The sequence below is a fragment of the Felis catus genome, chromosome D1 (genome assembly GCF_018350175.1).
Source record: "Felis catus isolate Fca126 chromosome D1, F.catus_Fca126_mat1.0, whole genome shotgun sequence".
In the NCBI taxonomy this organism is placed as follows: Eukaryota; Metazoa; Chordata; class Mammalia; order Carnivora; family Felidae; genus Felis; species Felis catus.
In genome coordinates, this window is record NC_058377.1 from 87,648,997 (window position 1) to 87,673,282 (window position 24,286).

At 45.0% G+C, this 24,286-nt stretch overlaps 1 protein-coding gene across 5 annotated transcripts in view; it reads left to right on the forward strand.

Annotated features, from left to right (window-relative positions):
* KIAA1549L (KIAA1549 like) overlaps positions 1-24,286 on the forward strand; it is a 266,986-nt gene that overhangs the window by 222,141 nt on the left and 20,559 nt on the right. For 4 of the 5 annotated variants that reach the window (XM_023239688.2, XM_045039126.1, XM_019812246.3 and 1 more), the window contains exons 16-17: positions 467-596; positions 20,615-20,965. In XM_023239688.2, the coding sequence (XP_023095456.2) occupies positions 467-596; positions 20,615-20,965 (481 nt within the window). Of the gene's footprint in view, positions 1-466; positions 597-20,614; positions 20,966-21,934; positions 22,280-24,286 lie in introns of those variants that run through there. The other variant, XM_045039127.1, reaches the window with a different exon arrangement.

Here is a 24,286-nt window from a genome sequence, read left to right on the forward strand (position 1 = left end):
TTAGCCACAGGATTTATTAACACATCATGAAATCCTGCCTGTGAAATCAGAAAGATTAAAAAGAACAGCAGGCTAGCTGAGTCAACAGTCAACAAAAGCAAGTTTGTTCTCCCGCATTTGCTGTCCTGGAGGGTCAGGTCAAGGGAGAGTCCCCGGCCTTGCCATCAGCAGCATTTTAGATGAGGTTGTAGTGTTGCAATTGATTATAGTTACCGAGTTTCCATTAGAAGAGTATTTACAATTCAGCCAAATGCTTATAGCATCTGGGAAAACAGAAACAAAAACAGAAACAATCTTTTATTCCACTATTCCTATGGCCTCTGATGGTCGGAGAGCAAATAGCATGAATTCTGAGATCTGCAAGGCAAATCCAAACCCTTCATTGGTTGCCTGTAGTTTGGATCAGTGGAGAATTCCATCTGTCAGGGCATTTGCTGCATCATAACAGTTGTTGGATTTTCTTCAGGCAACAGATGAAGAACTCTGTCTACCGAAGCCGGCAGTCTCTGAATAGCCCGAGTCCTGGGGAAACGGAGATGGACCTTCTGGTGACTCGGGAGCGACCCCGGCGTGGAATCCGTAACAGCGGATACGATGTAAGTGTCTGCTGGGCCAAGGTGATTATAGGCTTTGCTTTCCCATAAGAGCAGCGGAGATAGAACACCTCAAAATGTTTCACTTCACTATATATTTGTGGAATTTAAAAGTGCACTAAAATGTTTTCTCTTTCATTATTCGTTACTACCTCTTTTGCAAGTAAGACTACTTGGAATGTGTCAGAGTAACAAATTACGGCTAAAAGGATTCTGATTTCTGAATCCAACCATTTTATGAATAGTACAATATTGATCTTAAGTCAGTAGTGTTTCTAAATGTTCTTAATTTTTTCCCCTCTGTCCTTAAAACTCAGTAGGAACCACGGCTGTGAGTTAGAATTCATTTGAACACAGGCTTCTTTTAATCCATAGCAGTGTTGAGAAGTTGGATTGGTTCCTGATTTCATAACTCCTCAATATGCCATGGAAACCATGAGATGTCCAACGGAGTGATTTGGTGATTTCATATGATGAAGCCCATGCTTATGTTCAGTGATGTCTCCAAACTGAAAAAATTGTTCTAACCCCATCGAACTTCCCAGATGAGGGTTACAGTGTGGTGCCTCACATCCAGTCGCTCACATCCTGTTAACGTAGTTGTACCCCTGAGCATACATGAATGCGACTCTGGTGGAGGCATTCAGGAATGCTTCACCCTACCCCAGGATTTCAGATGGCCTTAAATCTACTCTTAGGTTTTATGAAAAAGGTTTCTTTCCCATTCTCCTAAAATATTTCTCTAATTACAAATAAGGTTTTTTTTGTATCAAGAGTTATGATTCAAAAATGTCTGGATACAGTTTTGTTATCATCTGTGAGATTGTGATTTGCAAATGACACTCGATTTCTTAAATATACCATGCTGATTTGAATACCAAAAGATTTTTCCCCCCTCAGGATTGGCCATTGTTTGCCACAAAATCTTTAAGTGGGATTTTAGTGATTCCATTAAAAACAAATATTCTGCCTAATTTGAATTTCTGGTTACCTTACATTCAAACTTGACATTTGTGTTAGTGGTAATAATCTTTTATTTCTGTTTTTCTTTTTTGTATAAAACAAATTCATAGTTAATTTTATAAAATTCCAGATGCTTTGGGCAAATCTTTTCTTTTCCTCCAGGTGAAATTTTCCAACATTGATTTTTCTCCTCATAAAAATATTTTTTATTCAAACTCGGCCAACAATTTGATAATCAGCCAGTGGTTAAAAATCAGGTATTTGAGTTTTCCAGCTAATCTCTCCCTACGAACAGTGAATATCTTTCCTACATGCTTATAGTTTCAGGGACTCCTTTTGCTCGGGCATTCCTGAGGCATGATAGGATTCTTAAACATATTTCAAGATTGGAAATAAATAGGCATCTTGTGAGAGTCTAGGCACAGACATTTTTACAGTTTGGGGAAATAGGGCAGAGATTTGCCTACTAGTCTTGAAAAGAGGACAGTGCAGTTGTTGTTGTTGTTTAACTGCTATATGCCATGACTTGCCGTGCTGACTTCATACTTTTAGACCGCCACGTTAGTACATGACTTACAACAACAGAAGGAAGGAGATGATATTTAAAAAGAGGTTGCTCACCCCTCACACTTGTATAAATATTCCAATTATAGATTGCTTTCAGGGAAGCCCTCTTCATTCTCATCGATTTTTCTTAAATATACATGTCTTGAGAATTGCATATCATCTCAAAAGCATAAGCAAAGATAAGTTTCCTTAAGACAAAACGATCACCAAGGGACCAATTTTAAGAATTTAGACTGTTGTCTGTAAGAATGCAGTCTGCTTCCTGTTTCTCGTCCTGTGCCTTTTGCTCTGATCACATGAAAAGCACCTCTCATTTATTGACTGCACACAATAGACCAGCCTCTATTCTAGTCTTTTTATGTGAATTATCTAATTGAATTTGTACAGACGCCAGTGAGGTCGGAACCCTCCCTGCACCCATTGTACAGATGAGGAAACCCCGGCACAGAACAGTTGCATCATTTGTCTCCCCAACTCCCAGAGCCCATCCTCTTAACCGCTGTGCAGTAGGACTTCCATATAAACCCACCACACTATCTATCTGCCTTCACATGATGTAATACGTATCCTGTGTCTCTGATCTCACCAAGAGGCTGGATGTCAGGTTTCATAAGAATCCTTGCATGGATAACTCATACCAGCAAACAATAGCCCGGCTGATAAAGTAGGAAAAGAAGACAGTCATAGCTTTTCTCAACTTGATTTTCCAAAAATGCCAGGGCACTCCTGACAAAAGAACCCGTTAGCCCGGCAGTGAACAGGTCATTCGGTTGGAAGCATGTCCTTCTTCCTACTGGGTCTGGGGATCTTGAAGCCAGGCCAAGATTTCCAGTCATTTCTGCCAGATTAGGGAACACCAGGGGGACTGGCTCCTTGACATGATAGAAACAGAAGCAGTGGGAGATTGATTTAATTTCTCCAAAGCTGACTACGTTAGAATCCCAACAAGAAAGCCTGGGTGTAAAAATAAATTAGTAAGTAAATAAATAAGCAAACACACACACTCGCAACACAGGCACATCTGAGCCCCGGGACTGATGGCAGCCTGGATTGTTTCAAAATGTTTCCATAGAGCAGGATGTGTTGGGGCCTGCACAAGAGACAATCAGCTCCAAGGGCTTTGGGAATCTCTATGTTTTGCAGCAACAATTCTTAACCTCTTTGTCCCCCCTAACAGCTAAGGGATGCAACACACTCCTGGCAGTCACTGTGGCTCACTTGGGTAGTAATTTTCTAGGAGTAATTTTCTAAACCCCATTAGACAAAATGCATAATTTTAGAAAGATGTCCCAAACTGATCACTGCTAAAAGGCCAGACCGTATCTTTAAACTAACTTTGGCATTGAAATGAGTTCCTCCCAGTGCATAAAGCAGGGAGAAAAAAAATGTCACCTTAATATTTAAAAGCAAAAATGCGTCTGTTTCAAAGTATTTTTCTAAATGTTATTTTCTGAATGCAAGTCATGGAGAAAATAACGAGGTGATGAGGAGGGAAAAGAAAATGCCCCAAATGTGAATGATCAGGTAGAATAAAGACCCAAGTGATCTTCCCTATGTCAGCCAAATTAGTAATCCCTTTATGTGGTTGAGGAATCAACCTTTGCTTCCAAAGGACAAGGAATAATCATATTGTTCCCCCTGACATAAAAATACACATCCTCAACCTTGATTTGTGTTTGGAGTTTTAAAAAATGTGACAGAAATGGGGTCAGGTATACATGTGCCTTGGCAATGAGGGAGACTCTGGAACAGAACGTTTGAACTATAACTTTGACAATGAATGCCCACCTCTCAGAAGCAGAGACCTTTACAGGCTCCTTCTCCTCAGGTTTCTCTCCAGCACCTTGCCCAAGCTCCACACCCTGGTGGTCCTCAGAGAGCCTTCATGGTAAACCCTAAAGTGTGGCTGAAGGGTTTGAAAATGTTGAGGATGACTGGTCCACTGATGCCTCTCAGAAGAGGTGGTGTTGAAGGTTCTGCTGTCAGGGCACAGCCACCAGTCATTCCAGGGGTGTTCTCCAAGGAAATGTGTGGAAATGTTAGTGACAGCCAGATGGCTTTGCAATTGAGAAGTACATGTAAATCTATAATAAGAGGTACAATATCAGGCAAGATTCTGCTGCAGAAAACAGAAAACATCAAGCCATTGGAATAGGCCAAAAATGACTGTGCGGAGTTAGGCGCTCACAAAACCTTTGGAGGGCTGGCAGTGTGTTCTGGGAGAGACTGAGAACAGAACCCCAGGGCTGGCCCTGACCAGGGCCGGCTGCCTCTGCCCCCAGCAGGACGGTGGGGAGGTGGTCTGCCCTGGGACAACCAGGGAGCAGAAAGACGGGCTCTGGCTCATTTCCTCGGCCCAGCCTGCACATCAGTGCACCTCACTGACAGAACCCCGTGTCCTGCATAGCCACCGCCGCGGAGAGGGCCCCAAGCGAGCATGGGCCTGTCAGCCTGGCACTGGAGGAGCACCCGCGGCAAGGAGGTTGTGGAATGCTGGCCGCCATCCCCACAAGTGAGAGATGCGATGAGAATTACCAGCCAGAGCAATATTTGGGGAGCGGTGGGGAGACTAGTGGAGGCACGTTTGGCCAAGGGGAAGATGAAAGCATCACTCAGAGCTTAGTCCCCAGCCTCTGGCTGAAGGCGTGGGTGTGCTGTGTCGTGTGTAATAGGGCTTTTATTTGCTGGCGTCTCTCAGCTCACAGGGCAACCAGCTCCCTTTGTGTCAGGTGAACGGTGGTTACTAGAAAGAAAGGAGGCCAAAGAATCAGAGCGGTTGTTTTGATGGGTTCCATCTGCAGAGGAATGAAATATGCTCTGGAAAGCCCCGACTGCCTGTAACAGCTCGTAGCAAGTCTGAGGCCTTCTAGGGAAATTTGTCAATCCTATATTATTAATGGAAGCCTCTCCTCCTCACTCCCCAGCACATCGATCGCCAGCATCTTATGGGTTTGGGATGATGGTCAGAAACCAAGGAGACTAGTGCTGCTTGGTGTTCCCAGTTAAGGGGTGGCCAACTCTTGGTTTCATCGGGAGGCAAATGGGTGGATTTGAGCATTTTGTTTGTTATGCTCTGAACTGGGTGCTCTCGTGTCGACCCCACCCTCACCGCCATCACCCTCTCCGCATCCAAGCTGGGACTGTCTTACCTGTGTCCTCCCAAATCAGCCTTTAATCTCTTTCTCCTACCTCTGCCAGCTAGCTTAAGCTGTTAATAAGCCTGGCTTGATACATTGTCTCAAGTTAATTTATGCCATATTATATTTTATCGGGGGGCTTTTGATCCTAAGGATAATAAGAAACCAGTCCCCCAGAGGGTGCTTAGGCAGCTCAATTGGTTGCGCATCTGACTCTTGATTTTGGCTCAGGTCACCATCCCAGGGTTGTGGGATAGAGGCCTGCATTGGGCTCCATGCTGAGTGTGGAACGTGCTTAAGATTTTCTCTCTCTCTCTCTCTCAATCTCTCCCTCTGCCCCTCTTCCCTGCCCATGCTCTCTCGTGCTCACTCTCTCTCAAATTAAAAAAATAGAAAAAGAAAATCGGTCTCCCTGATTGAGCCCAAGGCAAAGTAGTGGAGGTGTTTGGTGGTGAAGGGGGCGTTTTGCTGTAGTCCAGATCTCACCGGGCTGGTGGCTGTCCAGATACTTGCTAACCCCACAAACATGGAGGCCACTTTGCAAGTGGGGAGCAAGAAGTAGATTCTCGTTGGCAGCTTTGGAAAGGACTGGGCCAGGTTTCAGGATGGCCCTGTGACCTCACTTGGAGCCAGGCCCCCCTCCAGGCCCAGGACTTCCCTACCATGCAGGCAGTTTCCCACTGGGCAGGAGACAGGCAACTTCCTCTCTGTTGTAAGCACGCAGGTGCCATCTGCTTGCTCATTGTCTCTGATTCCCTGAGCTCCGAACACTACTGCTGCTGCTCCTGATGCCCACCTACCCATCCCGCTGCTCCTGGACTCAGAGACCTCATAGTCTCTTGTGGCAGGCCAGGGTCCCCAGTGTGCTCTAGGTATGGACACCCGTAAGGAAAGGGAATGAAGCAGGCTTAGGCAGAGTTAAAAGTCGGGCTGTGGTACAGATGCTACGAGGCCTCAGCTAACCTCACACGGCCCCGCAGAGTTGTTCCAAGTGCGGATGAAGCATCTGGGCTCTTGTACTCTGGCACTGACCAGCCATTGGGTGTCCGTGGGTGAGGCAGCTCTCTTTAGCTAAAGATAATTCCTAATGAGAGAATTGGCCTTGCTGATTCCCGCCGATGCCCAGGGAGAGCAAAGGCAGTTCCCAGTTGACAGCTGAGCGCTGGCCCAGCAGCTGGAGGAAAAGTCCTACTGTCCTAGCAGCATAGGACACCAACCACTCCACCCCAGGTCCTCCCAGCGCTGTGTGCTCCTCAGCTCACCTGTGCTCCCAAATCCTTCCAGGAGCTGGAGACCAGCAGACTAATGAGAATCCTGTTCAGTTCTTCTAGCAAACGTTTACCAAGTGCTGTGGCAACCATGGCATCGTATGTGCATTGAACATCAGGGAGACTGATTTTCTTCTTCTTTTTTTTTTAATTTGAGAGAGAGAGAGCACTAGAGAGCGTGGGCAGGGAAGAGGGGCAGAGGGAGAGATTGAGAGAGAGAGAGAGAGAAAATCTTAAGCACGTTCCACACTCAGCATGGAGCCCAATGCAGACTCCATGTTGTGAATGCAGCATGTTGTGAATTCAACAATGTAGACCCTGAAAGACAAAGGGGAAAATTTAAATATTGCCCCGAATTGCATATATTCTGTTTGTACATTAGAGATTATGTATTTCTTTTCACACATAACTCTATACTATTGTATACACAGGCCATGTGTGCTGTACCACGTGGACAATTAAAGGGCCTTTCAAAGGTTTTACTTTCTTTGATTTTTTTTTTAATTTTTTTTTTTTTAACATTTATTTATTTTTGAGACAGAGAGAGACAGAGCATGAACGGGGGAGGGGCAGAGAGAGAGGGAGACACAGAATCGGAAGCAGGCTCCAGGCTCTGAGCCATCAGCCCAGAGCCCGATGCGGGGCTTGAACTCACGGGCCGGGAGATCGTGACCTGAGCTGAAGTCGGATGCTCAACCGACTGAGCCACCCAGGCTCCCCTGATTTTTTTTTTTAACGTTCTCTGATTTCTACTTTCTCTGCTGGCATTAGCATGTAAGCCCCGCAGGTGATTCCACCATACTCCCCGTGTGGGGGTCTCTGGAGAAGAGAAAGATGGATTAACTCGAGCCTTTGCCCCAGGTGCTTTTACACACTAGCAGAGCAGACAGGTAGAAGCACGTGCAATAGGGCTGTGGCCGTGACTTTGGATGGGAAGAGGTCCGTTTCTGTCTGTGCCACGGCTTCTGCAGATCCAGACCCAGACAGCAGTACCCAACCACTGCAGAAGCCACCAAATAGCTGGCAGAAGAGTCCTTCTAAAACACATGCTCTTACTTGTTTTTAAGTTTTTCTTAGTGTTTATTTTTTTGAGAGAGAGACAGAGACAGAGGATAGGCATGGGAGGGGCAGAGAGAGAGGGAGACACAGAATCCGAAGCAGGGTCCAGGCTCCGAGCTGTCAGCACAGAGCCCGACGTGGGGCTTGAACCCACAAACCTCGAGATCGTGGCCTGAGCCAAAGTTGGACGCTTAACTGACTGAGCCACCTGGGTGCCCCAAACACACACCCTTATTTCAAGTTCTTTAGTAGTTTCCCACAGCTCTAGGGGTAAGGTTAGACCCTCAGCTTCTGGCTCGGGACTCATCTGCTCTGAGCATGCCCTTCTATCTGATGCTCTCCACTCCCTAATCCACCCTTAGCTCCGGGCTCTCTACACCCTTCCCACATTTGTCATGTGGACTCACTTCTCTGTGTCTTTGCCTGTGATTATCTCTCTGCTCAAAACATCTCTTCCCACCTACTTCATGCAGCCAAAGTTTCACAGTCTCAGCCCTACTGAATTTGGGGACTGGGTAACTCTTTGTCTGGAGGGCTGTCCTGTGCATTGTGGGATGTTTAACGGCATCACTGGTCTCTACCCACTAGTTACCATAGCACCTCCCAGTTGTGACAACCAAAAATGTTTCCAAAAAATTGTACCCTCGGGGCAACCCACTAAGGATTGAGAACCAGTGATTCGGGCAATGCTTGCAGAACTTAGAACATTTTCTCCCCCAAAATCTTTTCCTTGACCCCATACCTATGGGTCTGACTTAGGTGTCTGTCCTCTGTGTTCCAGAAGCACCTGGGACTCACCTTCATTAAAGCCCTTATTCCTTGTCTTCCGTCTGTCAATTTACTTGTGTTGTTTCCTCCATTTGACTCCTCAAGGACAGGAATCATGTTTTATTCATCCTGGAAACCTCAGCACTCAGAATAGGAACGAGCACATAGTAAATGCAGTGCCTCTATTTGTTGAGCAAATGAACAAACAATTGTGTCAACCCCAAGTGGTGACTCCCAAGCTGAGACTTGAAAATATGGGGCAGATTTATAACTCTGAGTCATATAAACATTTGATTTGACTGGCTTATCAAAAGTGTAGATGAATGTATGTTACTGTTTGAAGTTCAGTGTAAATAGTGGTTATCAGTTAGGATGCTTTGGCTAAAATGACAGAAAACCCGACTTGAATCAAATGGTCTTAAATCATGAAAGGAATGTACTGAGTACAATAAATCCAGGCTTAGTCTGATTGGGGCTCCAGTTGTATTTCTTCACATTATGCTGCGCTGTCCTCCTTATGTGTTGGATTCATCCATAGGTTGGCTCTACTAGAAAGTGGCTACAGCAGCCTTGGCCCCATAGCTACATACTCTGTTGACCATTGAAAGAGAGAATTTCTTTTTTCCAGCCATGAAACAAAGTGGGTTTTACTATAACTGAGCCTCTGAAGGTCAAGTGCCCACCCCCGTATCGATGGGAGACCTAACGCTGATTGATTTAACTCAGTCAGACCTTACCATAAGACCTGGAGTAGGCTAGTCCTCCCCTCCCCCAGACCACTTGGCTGAGACATGGGGAGAGGAGTGGATGGGTGCTGAGGCCATCGCAGTATCTGCTACTTGAGGAACATTGGTAATTGAGCCTCTTACGGAGCAACACCAGTGTCACCCTCCACATCACCGGTCCCTCTAGTCTCAATCTTCTCTTCTTCGGTAGGCCCTCCATAAAGAGAAAGATGAGAGCGGTGAAAAGCCAATGGCCACTGTTCCTCATGGGCTCAGGAAGTCTTAGCTATGGCAAGAAGTTGTGTTTTAGGGGCAGAGAAGGAGAAAGGGGAATTTTTTTGGATCCTGTCTGGCTTTTTCAAGACAGACCCGAAAGGAGAAAGAGCAGATCCGTGTGGGCGGTGGGAGCACCTGTTTTGTCATGGGATGGTGTGGACTTTCAAAACTGATCTACTGTCTCCTCGCTGCCTGCAGCACCAGCTCCGCTAGGAAGATGAGGAAAAACAGGTGATGGCTCCCCTCAAAAGTGCACAGTGAAGTAGCTCCCACGAGAGAAGCCATTCTTAAGTGTTCTCATCTATAAAATGGGGATACGAATGACACCTGCCTTACAGAGCTGTTGTAAGAATTAAATGAGTTAATGCAGATAAAGCACATAGAAAACATGCAGTGAACATTGGCTGTTCTAACTATGGCTAACACATTCCAGGAGGGAGAGACGGAGACTATGTTTTGGTTCTTTTCCATTCTAGCACTTTGGACATCTCAGGACTGCTATGAATTTTATCACACATTGTGATATTGTGATTTATGATAAGAAATATATGTTTGGTTTTCGTCCACTATTCCTGGCACAGAGCTCCAAAAACCCTTGGGATTTCCCAAGTGATGAGAAGATTAAGGTGTCTTTTCTTATGTTAATGAGGTGACTTGGAAAGCACCTAAGGATGGGGGCTGGTTGTCTGTAGAGCCAACCTTGTGATTAAGGGGGTTGGAACTTTCAGTGAAATTTGCCGTTTTGCTGAGACTTTTAAAAATTCCATTTGTAAGGCACCTGCGTGGCTCAGTGGGTTGAGCATCCAACTCTTTTTTTTTTTTACTGTTTATTTTTTTTATTATTTATTTAGAGAGAGAGTGAGAAGCAGGGGGAGGGGCAGAGAGAGAGGGACAGAGAATCTCAGGCAGGCTTCACTCTGTCAGCACAGAGCTCAGTGTGGGGCTTGATTCCGCAAACATTGAGATCATGACCTGAGCCAAAATCAAGAGTCGAACACTAAACCGACTGAGCTACCCATCTGCCTCTTGATTTCAGCTTGGGTCATGATTCCAGAGTCATGGGATCAAGCCCCACGTGAGGCTCAGCACTGAGCATGGAGCCTGCTTAAGATTCTCTCTCTCCCCCTCTTCCCTTTCCCCACTCATACACGCTTGTGCACATGCGCGCTCTCTCTCTCTCTCTCTCTCTTTCAAAAAAAAAATTCCATTTGCATGCCTATTGTGCAAAAGAAGTCACCAAACCCTTAATCTGAGCCCTCCTTCCTGTTCTGAAAGGTACCAATGTCCCTTTATTGTCAGAGAAGTTTTTGATTTTCAGCTCAACGCTAATCACAGCTCCACCCAGTAAGGAGAACAGACTGAACAAATTCTGCACCTTCAGCAGAAGGCAGGCTCAGGAGGCAGCTGCTGCCTCCACCTGTGCCCTGCTAGCTTTTGTCCCCACAAGGTGATGTGAAAACCCCTGGACTCTGGTTTCTAGAAGCAATATTGTGAATATGTGTCTGCTTCCTCAGTGGCAGGCAGCACTTGCAGTGGGGCCGTTCTGGCCAGGGCAGGCAATAGATGGAGAGAAGCAGTACTATTTTGTGTTGCCCAAGGGACCCTGTTTGGTGGAGAGAAAAACGGACATGGAGCCAGATCAAGTCATCATGGCCACTTAGCCCAGAAATGGATCCTGCTGAACCCTCCACTTGGTCTCTGGGACCTTGCTGTGAAGGTGCAGAATTTGTTCAGTCTGTTCTCCTTACTGGGTGGAGCTGTGATTAGCGCTGAGCTGAAAATCAGAGCCTTGGGGCAAATTCTTGCCTGGGTGAGGCAAAGCGATGTTGCACATACTTGTGTGTCCTAGGAAATATGGCCTTCTAAGACGTCTATCCGCTTTGGGGCTCAAAACTCAAGAAGTTCTGGAATAAATGGCCTCAAGAGCCCTTCGTCCCTCCTCTTCAACTCTATTCTGGATAAGGATGTCTCATGTGGTGTCTAAATGACGTGTCTCTTGATCCGATGGTGGCCCCCAAATGTGTGGGGATGATCAATGATCCGGTAGAAGCTGATGGCGTGGGTGGTGAAAGAATCCACCTGAGGCAGAGCAAAAGAAACGGAAGTCTACTGAATACACTGCAAGGGAGTGGTGGGCAGGGCAGCAAAGGAGAGCCTGTCTGCCATGAGGCAGCCCATGGGAGCTGTTTTTAAAGGGGGAAGATGAGCAAGTATGGCAACTTGTGGAGTTTTCCCTTTTTTGGTAACTAGGCCTCGTTGTAAGTAGCCCGTTGGTTAGTTAGCATCTATGGATATTTTGAGGTCACCTGATGGGCCTGTCTGTAGTCAGCCAGGTGGTCGCTGTGGGCCCTTTCTACATTCCATTGCTCAAGCCCATTTGCCTAAAAGTGGCCTCTATATCTAATTCATTTTGGACACTTGGAAATGTCTTTTACTGGTAAAGGCTTTTGAGCAGAGAACCTCCAGGCTCTTTTTAAGATGAATTTCCACTTATTCATTCAACAAGTATGTATTAAAGTCCTATTGTTTGCCATTCTGGGATGTAACAGGACACACCACAAAGTCCCTGCCCTCACAGAGCTTCTGTTCCAGTAGGAAGGACAGGTAATAAACATCTGATCACACAGATGTTCAGCACAACGTCAGAAATGCTGTGGAGGAACATAAAGCCGGGCAACACAATGGAGGAAAACAGGAGGCACTCTTTATAGGTTGGCTGGGGTGAGGCTGTCTGGGGAAGTGACTTCTGAGCAGAGACCTGAAATGAGGGAGCTAGCCAGGTTGGCCCCTTGGGGAAGAGCATTTGGGCAGAAGGAACAGCAACTGGGAGGTTGCAGAGGAAGATGCATGCTTGGGGAGCTCAGACAACATCAAGGACACTCATATAACAGGGTACTCCTTCTTCAATTTCGACTCCTTCCTTCATTTCATCCTCAGATCTCATCCCCAGCAAGTCCTGTCAGCTCTCTTTCAAAACATTTCTCGAGCTCATCCACGTCTTCTTTGTACATGACCACCCTAATTCAAGCCCTTGCCATTTTTCTCCTTACCTGGATTCTGCAAGAGCCTTCTAACTTGCCTTCCATAAATTCCAATCACACTTCTCCCTTGCTTAAAATTCCTCAAGAGTTTCCCACTGCCCTTTGAAAACACTCCAGCCTTCTTACCACGGCCTTCAAGACTCTACGTGATCTGGCTCCTACCTGCCTTTCTAGCCCCATCTCCTCTGACGGTTGGGGCTCCAGCCACATGGTCCATGTATTGGTCAGCTCAGGCAGTCCTAAGTACCATGGACCTGGTGACTTGAAACAACTGCAGTGTATTTTCTCACAGTTCTGGGGGCTAGACATCTAAGATCCAGGTGTTGGCAAGGTCGGTTCCTTCTGGGGGTTGTGTGGGGAAGGATCTTCAGGCTTCTCTTCTTGGATTCTAGATGGTTGTCTTTTCCCTGCCTTCATACTGTCTTCCCTCTTTACATGCCTGCGTCTAAATATCCTCTTTTATAAGAACACCAGGCATTTTGAACAATGGCCTCATTTTAACTTAATTACCTCTGCAAAGACCCTATCTCCAAATACAGTTTCATTCCCAGGTCCCTGAGATTAGGACTTCAACATATGAATTTGGGGGATTCACAATTTAGCCCATAACAGTCCACCTTACTTTTTCTCAAATACTACAAGCTCTTTCCCATCTCAGGACTTTTTCATAAGCTTCCCCTCTGATCTTCCCATGGCTAACCCCTTCTTCAGGTCTTCAAAAATGCCACCTCTTCAGAGAGGCCTTCCCTGATCATCCCCATAGAATTAGCGATGTTGGCCAAGCCTTTTTGTTTTGTTGTAACTAAGGCAAATTTTCTGATAAAATGTATAGGTCTTTAGTACAAGTGGATGAGCATTGACACATGTGTGTACCCTTATAACCACCCGTCCGCTCAAAATATAGGACATTTTTATCACCTCCTGAAAGTTACCCCATTCCTCATGGCACTCAGTCTGCACCGTACCCCCCTCTGGCAACCACATTCCTGATATCTACCTTCATTGTTTTACCTGTTCTTGGACTTCATATAAATGACATCCATCATTCAGCATGTACTTGTTTGTGTCTGACTTCTTTTGCTTAGAATTCACCTATGTTGTGGTATGCATCTGTCATTTATTTACTTTTTTTATTACTGAGTACTATTGTGTTGTATAAATAGACCACTAATTGTTTGTCTGTCATTCTGTTGTTGGACATTTGGGTCGTTTCCAGTTTGGAGCTACCAGAAAGCACTGCCATAAATATTTTCACGTACATATTTTGCGAACATATGTGCTATGGTCTGAATGTTTGCATCCCCCCAAAATTTGTATGTTCCAATCCTAATCTCCAATGTGTTGGTATTAGGAGGCAGGGTCTTTGGGAAGTGACGAGGTCATGAGTGTGGAGTCCTCATGAATGGGATTCGTGCCCTTGTAAAAGAGACCCCAGACAGCTCCCTCACCCCTTGCTCCATGTGAGGAGTGAGTCCTTGTGAGGGGGAGTCTTCCATGTAAGGATATAGTGAGTCCTTCTGGGTCACAGACCCGGAAGAGGACCTTCACCCAGCCAAGCTAGCATCCTCCGACTTCCAGCCTCCAGAACGGTGAGAAATACATTTCTATTGTTTATAAGCTACCTGGGCTGTGGTATTTTGTTCTGGGAACCTGAATGGACCAAGACAACCTTTTCCTTTATCTTGGATAAATATATGTAGGAGTGGAATTTCTGAGTCATAAGGTATATGTCCAACTTTTAAGAAACTACAAACATGTTTACAAAGCACGTGTACTATTTTATCTGCCAGCAATGTGACAGTTCTAATTTTACTCCTCAACCTCACCAACATTTGTCGTTATTAATCGCCTTCATTTTAGCCATTCCAGTGAAAGTGAAATGATAGGATTTCCCTAATTGCTAATGATGTCGAGCATGTCCTCATGTGTTTATTGGACATGTTATGTATCTTCTTTAACTGACATGTCTATTCCAGCCTTTTGCCAAATCTCTGAGTTGAGTTGTCCTTTTGTTCTTCATTTGTAGGAATTCCATGTATATTCTGGATACAAATCCTAATATTTTCTCCTGGTCCATGGCTAGTCCTTTCATTAGGTGTCTGATAGAAAACCAGTTTTTAATTTTGATGAAGTCTTCGAGCTATAGAATATGCTCTGGGACCAGGCAGTAGGACTGAGCTGTGTCCTAAGCTGTGTCCCATGTTGAAATACTTTCTAGAAAGAAGGTACTCGGGGGTCCCAGCAGGGCTGCCATTGCCTTCAAGTTTGTTCTATGGTATTTCACAGAGAAGCTGAAGTAACATGGATACTTAGCCCCTGTGTGGGCTGTCCTAGGAGAACACTGAAAGGATCACAGATTCTCACTCTCTCCAGGAGGCACCAGGATTCAAGCCTAGGGGGGTTCATGTATTCAGGTGTGGAGAAGAAATGGCCTTAATTTCTTCTAAATACCTATGGCCTTTGCTGCCGAGTGATGATATGCCATAAGAATCCAAGATCTTCAATATGTATATATGCTCTGACCCCATAATTCTACTTCTAGGGGTTTAACCCAGGGCTGAATCCATGGTTTATGCACAGTGTTAATCACAAGTATCCGTATTTCAGCTTTGTTTCTATGGTAAGGTGTTAGGACACCATCTAAAATAGTGGACGATTGCATATAGCCTGCAAACTCCATATAGCAGAATGCTATGACATCATTTAAAGGTATTCCCTATAATACATATATTTACTGTCAGAGACATTTCACAATATTGTTGTATAAAAAAGGTTTTAAAATATTATGTATAATCCCATTTTATAAAAAACCTTATATATGTATATATACGTGTGTGTGTGTGTGTTCTGTTTATAAAACCATGACCCAGATGGCTCGGTCTGAGAGAGTGTCTGTGTTAACAAAAGTAATTTTTAAATACTTCTACTCCTTCACTCATATTTTTCATATACATGAAGGCTATTATATCATGCCCAGCAATACTTTTTAAATTTCCTCAGTTCCTCTCCCAGTCACATGTCATAGCTGCTTCTGCACCTCTCTCCAAAATCCCACTTAAAAATCCTACAGCCCACATCCCTTCTGCCTGTTCTTTCTTTTCCACCTCATATTTTCCATCATGAAAGCTGGAGGATATGTGTGTCCAATGCTGCGCCCTCCTTGGAAGGGGGGAGGGGAGAAACTGAGCATTCTTCCTACTTGCCCAGGATGGGGTAGTGAGAATTGGGGAGAGAGGGTTGTTGGCAATGCTCCCTCATTGGTAATCTTTCTCCCATTTAATATGCATAGGAAGCATCTAGAAGGACATGCACAAAGGCCAAAATGTTAACAGTACTTATTTCTGGTGGTAGGATTAGAGTGGATTTTAATTTTCTTCTTCTTGCTTATCTGTGTTTTCTAATTTCCTGTCATGAACAGACATTCCCTGATTAATTTCTTAGAATTTTTATTGAAGTACATCTTGATTCATTTATAAAAATAGTTTTTTTTTTTAAGAAAAATCGTTCCCCAGTGCTTCACAAGAGTATGAGGTTGGAGAAGCAAGTACGGTGAACTTCAAGTTAAAGAGGTTTAAAAATATATTATCTGTCCCAGATGCAGCTCCCAACATTGTACCCAAGCCAAGCATCTGTCAACACTGGGAGGCTTGTCTTTGCTCCTGTCTCCCCCTTTTTGTCAAATAAAAGCAAAAGGTATTTTCAGAAATGTGCAAGTCAGGGAGAATGGCTTGGGACAAGTTAAGCCAGTAGACATGATTATGCCTTATCTGGAAAATAGGTACAACCATATGGTCCTCAGGGATGGGTGAGATAACATGCTTAGAAAACCCAGTACAAGACTGGCCCATTACTGGTCCTCAAGTACATTTGAGCACGTGCTATGTTAAGTTCTTTCACTCAGAAGGCAATTCCTGGTTCCGGCTTTGGGGTAGGCCCTGGGATGGAGGCTGTGGACATAAGGATGAGATGTGGGTGGGCTCAACCCTGTAGGCACTCCCAATCTATGGGATGAAGAAATAACAATAATGATGGAAGCTAATAATTATCAAATGCTGATGTGCCAGACACTCTTAGAAGAGCTTTATATCTATATATTGGTGTTTTCCATCTTTCTAGTAATCTATGAGATAATTATTGTATAGTCTCGGTAATTATTGTATAGTCTGTCTTCCTGGTCACCGAAGTCTGTTTGTCCCTCTGTCAGAGCCCATTTCTATGGTAAGGTAATGGATCTATTTAGATACGTACAAAGGGTAATCTGCCAGTTATAGGCAACATATTGAATGATCCATTTCTTCATCTGTAAAATAAGAAGAATCACAGTTGCTACCTCATAGATTACTGAAAGAAAAAATGAAATCTATATAAAGCACTTAAAACAGTGTCTGGCACATAAGCTGTGAATAACTGTTAGCTGCTATTTTTGTTGTCGTTGTCCTTGTTATTTGTCTCCTCCTATATACTGGGAACTCCTTGAGGGCTAGGTCACTATCTTATTAATTGCTGTATCCACAACTCGCAACCCAGGACCTAGGTGAAATAATAATTGTCTGTTAAGTAAAAGAGCAAATTTATCACTGCTCACATATTTCAAGGTGGGGAAGGAGGTTGGCAGGGTATTCCCTTCGTGAGTAGACATCGGATTCCCCCAGAATGATGACAGTAGGAGGAACCCAGGCCCTCCACAAGGCCTGTGAGAACCACAAGGTCCTTCACAGATTAAAGATCAACTCCCCCATTTTATAGATGAGGAGACTGAGGCTTAGGGATTTCATGTGGCTTGCCTGTGGTCATACAGCTCATCAGCACTCGAATGAATGTGTTAGGAATGTGGGCTCTTTAACGTAACCTCAAGTTATACCCCATGGGCAGTTAGGATTTCATATTGGTTTAATTTCACAAAGCTGTTTTGGGTATTCCAAGTATCTGATGCTAAGCTCCTAAGAGACCGAGGTGAGTGGGCTCGGGGAGTGTCCAGACTTGGACAAGACAGACATTAAATAAGCAAATACAAGTGTGATGAGGGGGCATCCCAGGGTATAATGAGAGTTTGTCTTGTTTCCATTGGTAGATGTTAAGAGACTGAAAAACCAAGTGAGAAGAGTGGGAAAATAGGAGGCTGGAACAAACATATCGAAGTTACTTGGGTTATAACTGTGGGCCCTCCCGTTAAAGGGAAGCCCTGTCCCATATGAAATGCAAACCCTGGGGTGGGAAGCAGAGGCTGACTTCTGTTGCAGTACTGTGGGGTGGATGCAGTGGGAGCCTGGAGAAAGTGTCTCCACTTCCTCAGCCAAGGTTATCTCTCCCCAACAGTATTACTCAGAGAACCAACCCGCCAAGCCAGCACAGCCCCACCCAGGGCTCCTGGGAGAGCCTCAGAGTGGAGAGTTGTTGCTAAGAAGTGTATTTTTGTCCTACTTAAGGCACAACTATAAATTCACATAATAGATCTACCAATATGACTGAAAATGCATAGCACAACTCAGGGGTGGGAAAAATCATAGCTCACCCCAGTGCCATTAATCTTCCACCTGGGAGTAGTTTAGCATTAAGCATCCATTATTTATTAGGGAGACGGGGATGTAGGGAGGAAGGGCAATGTGTGGGTAGCAACCAGTATTGACAGGGAAATGTGAGAGACAATGCAGTGCAGCAGGATGTGCAAGGGCCAGGAGCTGAGAGAACAAGGCTCTGCCATTGCCCACCTGGGTGACTTTGGATAAGTCACTTAAACACTCTGGCCTTGATTACCTCATCTGTAAAATAGGGTTTGATTTAAATGGTCTCCTCAAGTCCTTCCAGGGTCTGAAATTCTATCCAGAATGTTCTATGCATTGTGAAGAAAATTTTTGTCAGAAGTTGCATTCACTACCCTGGAAGGAATCCCCAAGCCGTCAGGGAGCACATTTCCAGGAAAGCGATCTCAAACCTCTTCCTAAAGATCCCCAATTTATAAGAGCCCCACGGGGGCATGCACCCAGGTATGAAGTGTCTAGGAGTTTGTTTATTATGGCAAAAGTAATTTTGCCTTCTACTCCAGAACCGATTTTTACCTGTGTTCATATCAAAATAGTATTCTCAATTCATACTATAGATGGTTGTTGACAAATCTAGAATTGAAGGTTGACAGAGAACCTCATCTTTTGATCTTGAACTGGGGCTAAGCCTTAACTCTGGGTGATACAATTAGAGGAAATGTCTCCTTTTTTGTGTTTTCTGTGTTTTCTATTTTTTCCCTAATGCAATTATATTAATTTAAGACTAAAGGAAAGTAAATAACATTTTTAAAATAGGAAAAATAGGGACACCTGGGTGGCTCAGTCGGTTAAGCATCCGACTTCAGCTCAGGTCATGATCTCATGGTTCATGGGTTCAAGCCCTGAGTTGGGCTGTGTGCTGACAGCTTGGAACCCGGAGCCTGCTTCAGATTCTGTGTCTCCCTCTCTCTCTGCCCTCCCCCACTCATGCTGTGTGTGTGTGTGTGTGTGTGTGTGTGTGTCTCTCTCAAAAACAAATAAACATTAAAATACATATAAACAGGGAAAATAACAAATTGCTGACCTTCCATATGTAGATTTTAAGGAGGGAAAGACTTCCCTTTATGAACAAGTTCCCTGGTGACCTTTTCTTATGCTCTATCTCATGTATCCAGTTTATGCATAGTAATTACATGAGAAACAGGTGCAGGTGAATATATAAAAGTAATAATAATGACAATTATGGTGATGACGGTGGCTACTATTCCTGTGTTTCACCATACGCTACTGTTCTAAACTTTGTGTGTATCATTGTGTTTAATCCTTGTAAGACCCCTGGAGGTAGACGCTATTATCCTCATTTTACAGATGAGGAAATTGAAGCAACAGGAAGTTAAGCAACTTTGCAGGTTGGAAAATCTTTCATGCCCTGTCTTTTATCTTCTCAGCACACCTTTTAGATCTGGTCTGGCTGCAGCCTCCACCCTACCCAGCAATAACTTGACCATGTCACCTTAGCGATCCCTTGGCTTTTGCTTCTGCCCTGGGGCTTCTCCATCTCTGTTCCGTGGGACACCCATGGGAGCCCATTGCTCCGATCTGGCACCTGCACAGATCTCAGAGTACAAGGACACTTTCTAGAGGAACTCTTGACTGATGGGGGCTGAGGACTGGTAGACAAAATTGTGTTCTACAATCTTAAAGCATATTCTGCTTGGTTCCTGGGAGCGTCCTGGTGGGATTAAGCTTCAATTGCCCACAGCAATCATGAATTTAGTGCCCACCCTTAACTGGCTTTTTTTCCTTCCCTCAATTTACTCATCCCAGGCCCCAAGTCCTATTTCCTGGAATTGTTTTCCAAAATAAATAATCTGCATATAAAATAAGTCTCAGGTCCTGCCTTTTGGAGGAACCTAAGCTAAGACATTGCCAATGGTCACACAGCTGTTAAATTGGGGCACGCCGGTAGGAGAATGTTCATTCCACGTAAAATAATAATAAATACCCAGAACTAGGGTATAAACACATACATCTTTTTTTTTCAATTTTTTTTAACGTTTATTTATTTTTGAGACAGAGAGAGACAGAGCGTGAACAGGGGAGGGGCAAAGAGAGAGGGAAACACAGAATCTGAAACAGGCTCCAGGCTCTGAGCTGTCAGCACAGAGCCCGACGCGGGGCTCGAACTCACAGACCGTGAGATCATGACCTGAGCCGAAGTCGGACGCTTAACCGACCGAGCCACCCAGGCGCCCCAATACATACATCTTTTTAAATGGGTATGTGTGTATGGAGAAGTTTACATGCATACCCGGATAGATTTAGGAGTAGAACAAGTACACCAAAGGTTAATGGATTTTTAGATTTTTTCCCCCTCTTACTTATCTGTATTGTCTAATTTTGCTAAAGTGACAATGTGTCACTTTAGAGATTATCATTAATGTTGTCAATGAAAAGCCATTTCTCATCATCCTTATGCCAGTTAGCAAAGCCTGCTGCATTGCTCGAGCTATGGGAAAGTGAGGTATGCATGGATAGCTGGAGTGTGACCTTACTAACATAATGCTAGGTGACCCACCCTGTGCGTGAGTTCCAGATGGGCAGCTAGGAGATAACATAAATGAACACTTCACCTAATATCACATGTCCAAGCTGAACATTTTAGAGTAAGTACAGACAACATTAATGGGAAGGACAGTTCATTAACAAATCCACGGGCGTGTGTTTGATCCCACAGACTGAGCCTGAGATCATAGAGGAAACCAACATCGACAGAGTGAATGAGCCCCGGGGCTATGCCCGATCAAGGCAGATGAAAGGTCACTCGGAGACCTCCACACTGAGCTCCCAGCCCTCCATCGATGAGGTCAGGCAGCAGATGCACATGCTACTGGAGGAGGCCTTCAGCCTGGCATCTGCAGGCCACGCGGGCCAGAGCCGGCACCAGGAGGCTTACGGCTCAGCACAGCACCTGCCCTACTCGGAGGTTGTGACCAGTGCTCCAGGGACCATGACGCGGCCCAGGGCAGGGGTGCAGTGGGTACCCACCTATCGCCCAGAAATGTACCAGTACAGTCTGCCTCGACCGGTAAGTCCGACGTCCCATCCACCTGCCGCCATCGGGTCAGCTCTGCCCAGGGTGTTATGACAGGGGTCTCAGAGTGGGAGCTTCTAGTGGTAAATCACCTTGGGATTTTGAGACATACTTTTCTGGACCCTCATCCCGTCCTCCACCCATGATCCAAGCCTAAGCCTGTGGGCACAAGCACACAGACAGCCCTTACATCAAACCATAGTACATTTTAGAATGAATTTCCTTTTCTACTGTCCCTCCTGTAAAGGGTTGACCTCATTCTTCATGCACTGGTGGTTTCCTGCATTTCCAAGTGTGAGGAAATGTCAGAACACATTGCAAAGCTGCATGTTAGGGGCCATGTGCCTGGTGGTTCAGAGCAGAGGCTCAGGGCGCAGGTGGTTTGACTCCGAATCCCTGCCCTGCCACTCACTAGCCTTGGAGACATCATTTAAATTCTCTACCGCTGAAATGAACAAGATAACCAACTTCCTAGGGTTGTTGTAAAGATTAAGCGAGATGATATATCTGAGGCACTTATAAGAATGCCAGGCACAGATGCTGCAACGGTGTCACTCGTGATTATTTCATTTAGTGGTAACTGCACTTCCATATCTGAGAAAGCACCCAGTGACTAAAAGCTTCCATAATTTAAACAACAATTTTAATTAGGATGTGTCTCATTCATTACCAAAGCATCTACAGATATCTTTTTTAAAAGATGGATAAGCCACAGACCATAATAAACAATGCAATGTGCATGTACAGATTCCATCCTTGTAATAGTTCATGACCCATCCCCAAGGGTTACTCATTAATAGAGCTTTATAAATTGTCATTGTGATATGTAATTACATAACAAAAGCCAACATTTTTTGAGTGTTTTAGTCATTAGGTATTAATCGTATGTATGTTAGCTCATTTATTTAGTCCTTACTACAACAAGCCACTGAGGTGGGTACTTGTTTTGTCCCTATTTTACAGATGAGGAAACTGAGGTTACACACTTGCTCAAGTCACACAGACAGGAAGGGGCACAGCTGGGACCCAAAGCCAGCTGTGTCCGGCTCCAGAGCCCATGTGCTTAACCGGCATGCTGTTCTCCCTTGTGCTATGTTGCATTGCCTCTTTCATTTGCAGTAGACTATTTGGGAAATCTGTGGGCCTGTGGAGCCTTGTGATGATTTCACACCCCTACCCTCCACCGTCCACACCACACAGGCACTTAATAAATTGCTGTTACACTACATAACTACATAGCCTGCACGCTAGTGTGAATTTCTTTATTGTTCTCCTTTGCTCCAGATTTCTCCTCTCCTCCAAGTCACTGAGATGTCTCCCCTTGACACTGCTCCTCATACCTTCTGTCCTTGAATGTCTGTGTCTAGCCTTACCTTTCCTGTTGGCTGAGTTGAACAGGACAGACTGAAGATCTGGGGTGGGGCGGCTGTGTTTGCTTGGGGCTATCATCACTGCAAGGCTTTGTCCTTAGGTTGGGAAGTGCAGAATTTCTGTTTCTATTCACTTCACGGTGACCAGCCCCTGGGAATTTGACTCAAACGCCGATTACACTCACAATAACTGATTTGTTATTAAGGATTCGAACTTACAAACCTGCAGTGAGAAGCTGGGTGACCACAGAGGCCAGAATACTTCCATTTGCTGGTCAGTGTGGTCTTTCGTTAGGTAAAAGTCAGTCTAAGGAAAGTAAGACATTGTCAGGAGAGCTGGTTATTATTGGAGCCGCCTTCTCAGTCTCTGATACACAAATCTGGAGAGTACAGGCAATAAAGGACATAAGTAAACACCAGCCATCTTTTTTTTTTTTTTCAACGTTTATTTATTTTTGGGACAGAGAGAGACAGAGCATGAACGGGGGAGGGGCAGAGAGAGAGGGAGACACAGAATCGGAAACAGGCTCCAGGCTCTGAGCCATCAGCCCAGAGCCCGACGCGGGGCTCGAACTCCCGGACCGCGAGATCGTGACCTGGCTGAAGTCGGACGCTCAACCGACTGCGCCACCCAGGCGCCCCACCAGCCATCTTTTTTACATCCCATTTTCTGAGATATGGGTAGAATACGATGCAAAATTCTTCAAATAATTTTTAAGCTGAAATAGAAGACTTTGGGGCAATGCCCAGATCTTAAGAATATGACTTAGCCTCCGCCATCAGGGAGGTTTGCTGGGTATGTTTGAATAGTTCTGCCTTCCGGAAGTGTGTCAACAACTCTGGAGCCACATGCTCTCCTCAGTTGAAGTCCAAACATCCTTTTTTTCCAGAAAGAGTCAGAATAATTCTCACTGAGCCTTACAAATCCATCAACTTTAAAACACTTCCCTTTGGGGGTACCTGGGTGGCTCAGTTGGTCAAGTGTCCAACTTTGGCTCAGGTCATGATCTCGCAGTCCGTGGATACGAGCCTGGTGTTGGGCTCTGTGCTGAGAGCTTAGAGCCTGAAGCCTGCTTTGGATTCCATGTCTCCCTCTCTTTCTCTCTCTGCCTTCCCACACCCACATTCTGTCTCTCTCTCTTTCTCAAAAATAAGTAAACATTAAAAAAAAATAAATAAAATACTTCCCTTTGGCCATCATGTTACTGTTTGCACAATTAGAACTTTCTGATTGTCCACTAAATTGGTACCCACCCTTATGGGGGAAAGAAGAGATTTTTCTCACTGAGATTGAGAAAACACCCTGATCTCACCACATTTATAAGCAGCGCTTCAGTGTCTGTCCCCTGGGAAAATCACCTGTCTCTGTTCTGTATTGATTCACACTGACCTCAGTTTTGTTGGTTCATCCTTCTTGATCTCCGTACACAGACCCCGTGCCTGGATTTTCCCTCAGTCCAGAGTAGAATGGCACACACCAGCTAAATGACCTTAGCCTGGGGCTACAGCTCTGAGCCTCAGATGCCTCAGCCATGAAATAGTGGTGATGAGAGGGCCACGGTGAGGATGAAGTAATCATTCATGTAAAATGCTTGGCACGGTCCTGCACCTGGTGAGCACCCACTGCTTGTTTGCTGATGTTTGTCAGAGGGCTTTCAGATGATGCCTAGCACCTCAAATTGCCTGAGAGATGGTAGTCATTATAATAAAAATATCCTGTCCTTTTCACAGAATTCCACTAGTTATATCCCTTTTCCTGACTGTGCTGACACTACTCCTATTCCTCCTCCTGCTCTGTTAAATTCCTTTAAAAGCATGCTCCGATGCCCCACCCGAGGGTCCCAGAGAAGCCCCACTTCTGGTTAAAGATGATTCTCAAGAACAGCTGGAGAATCTGGCTCTGGGTTGGAGGCCAGCTTCCAGGGATCCATAAAGAGGTCTGGTT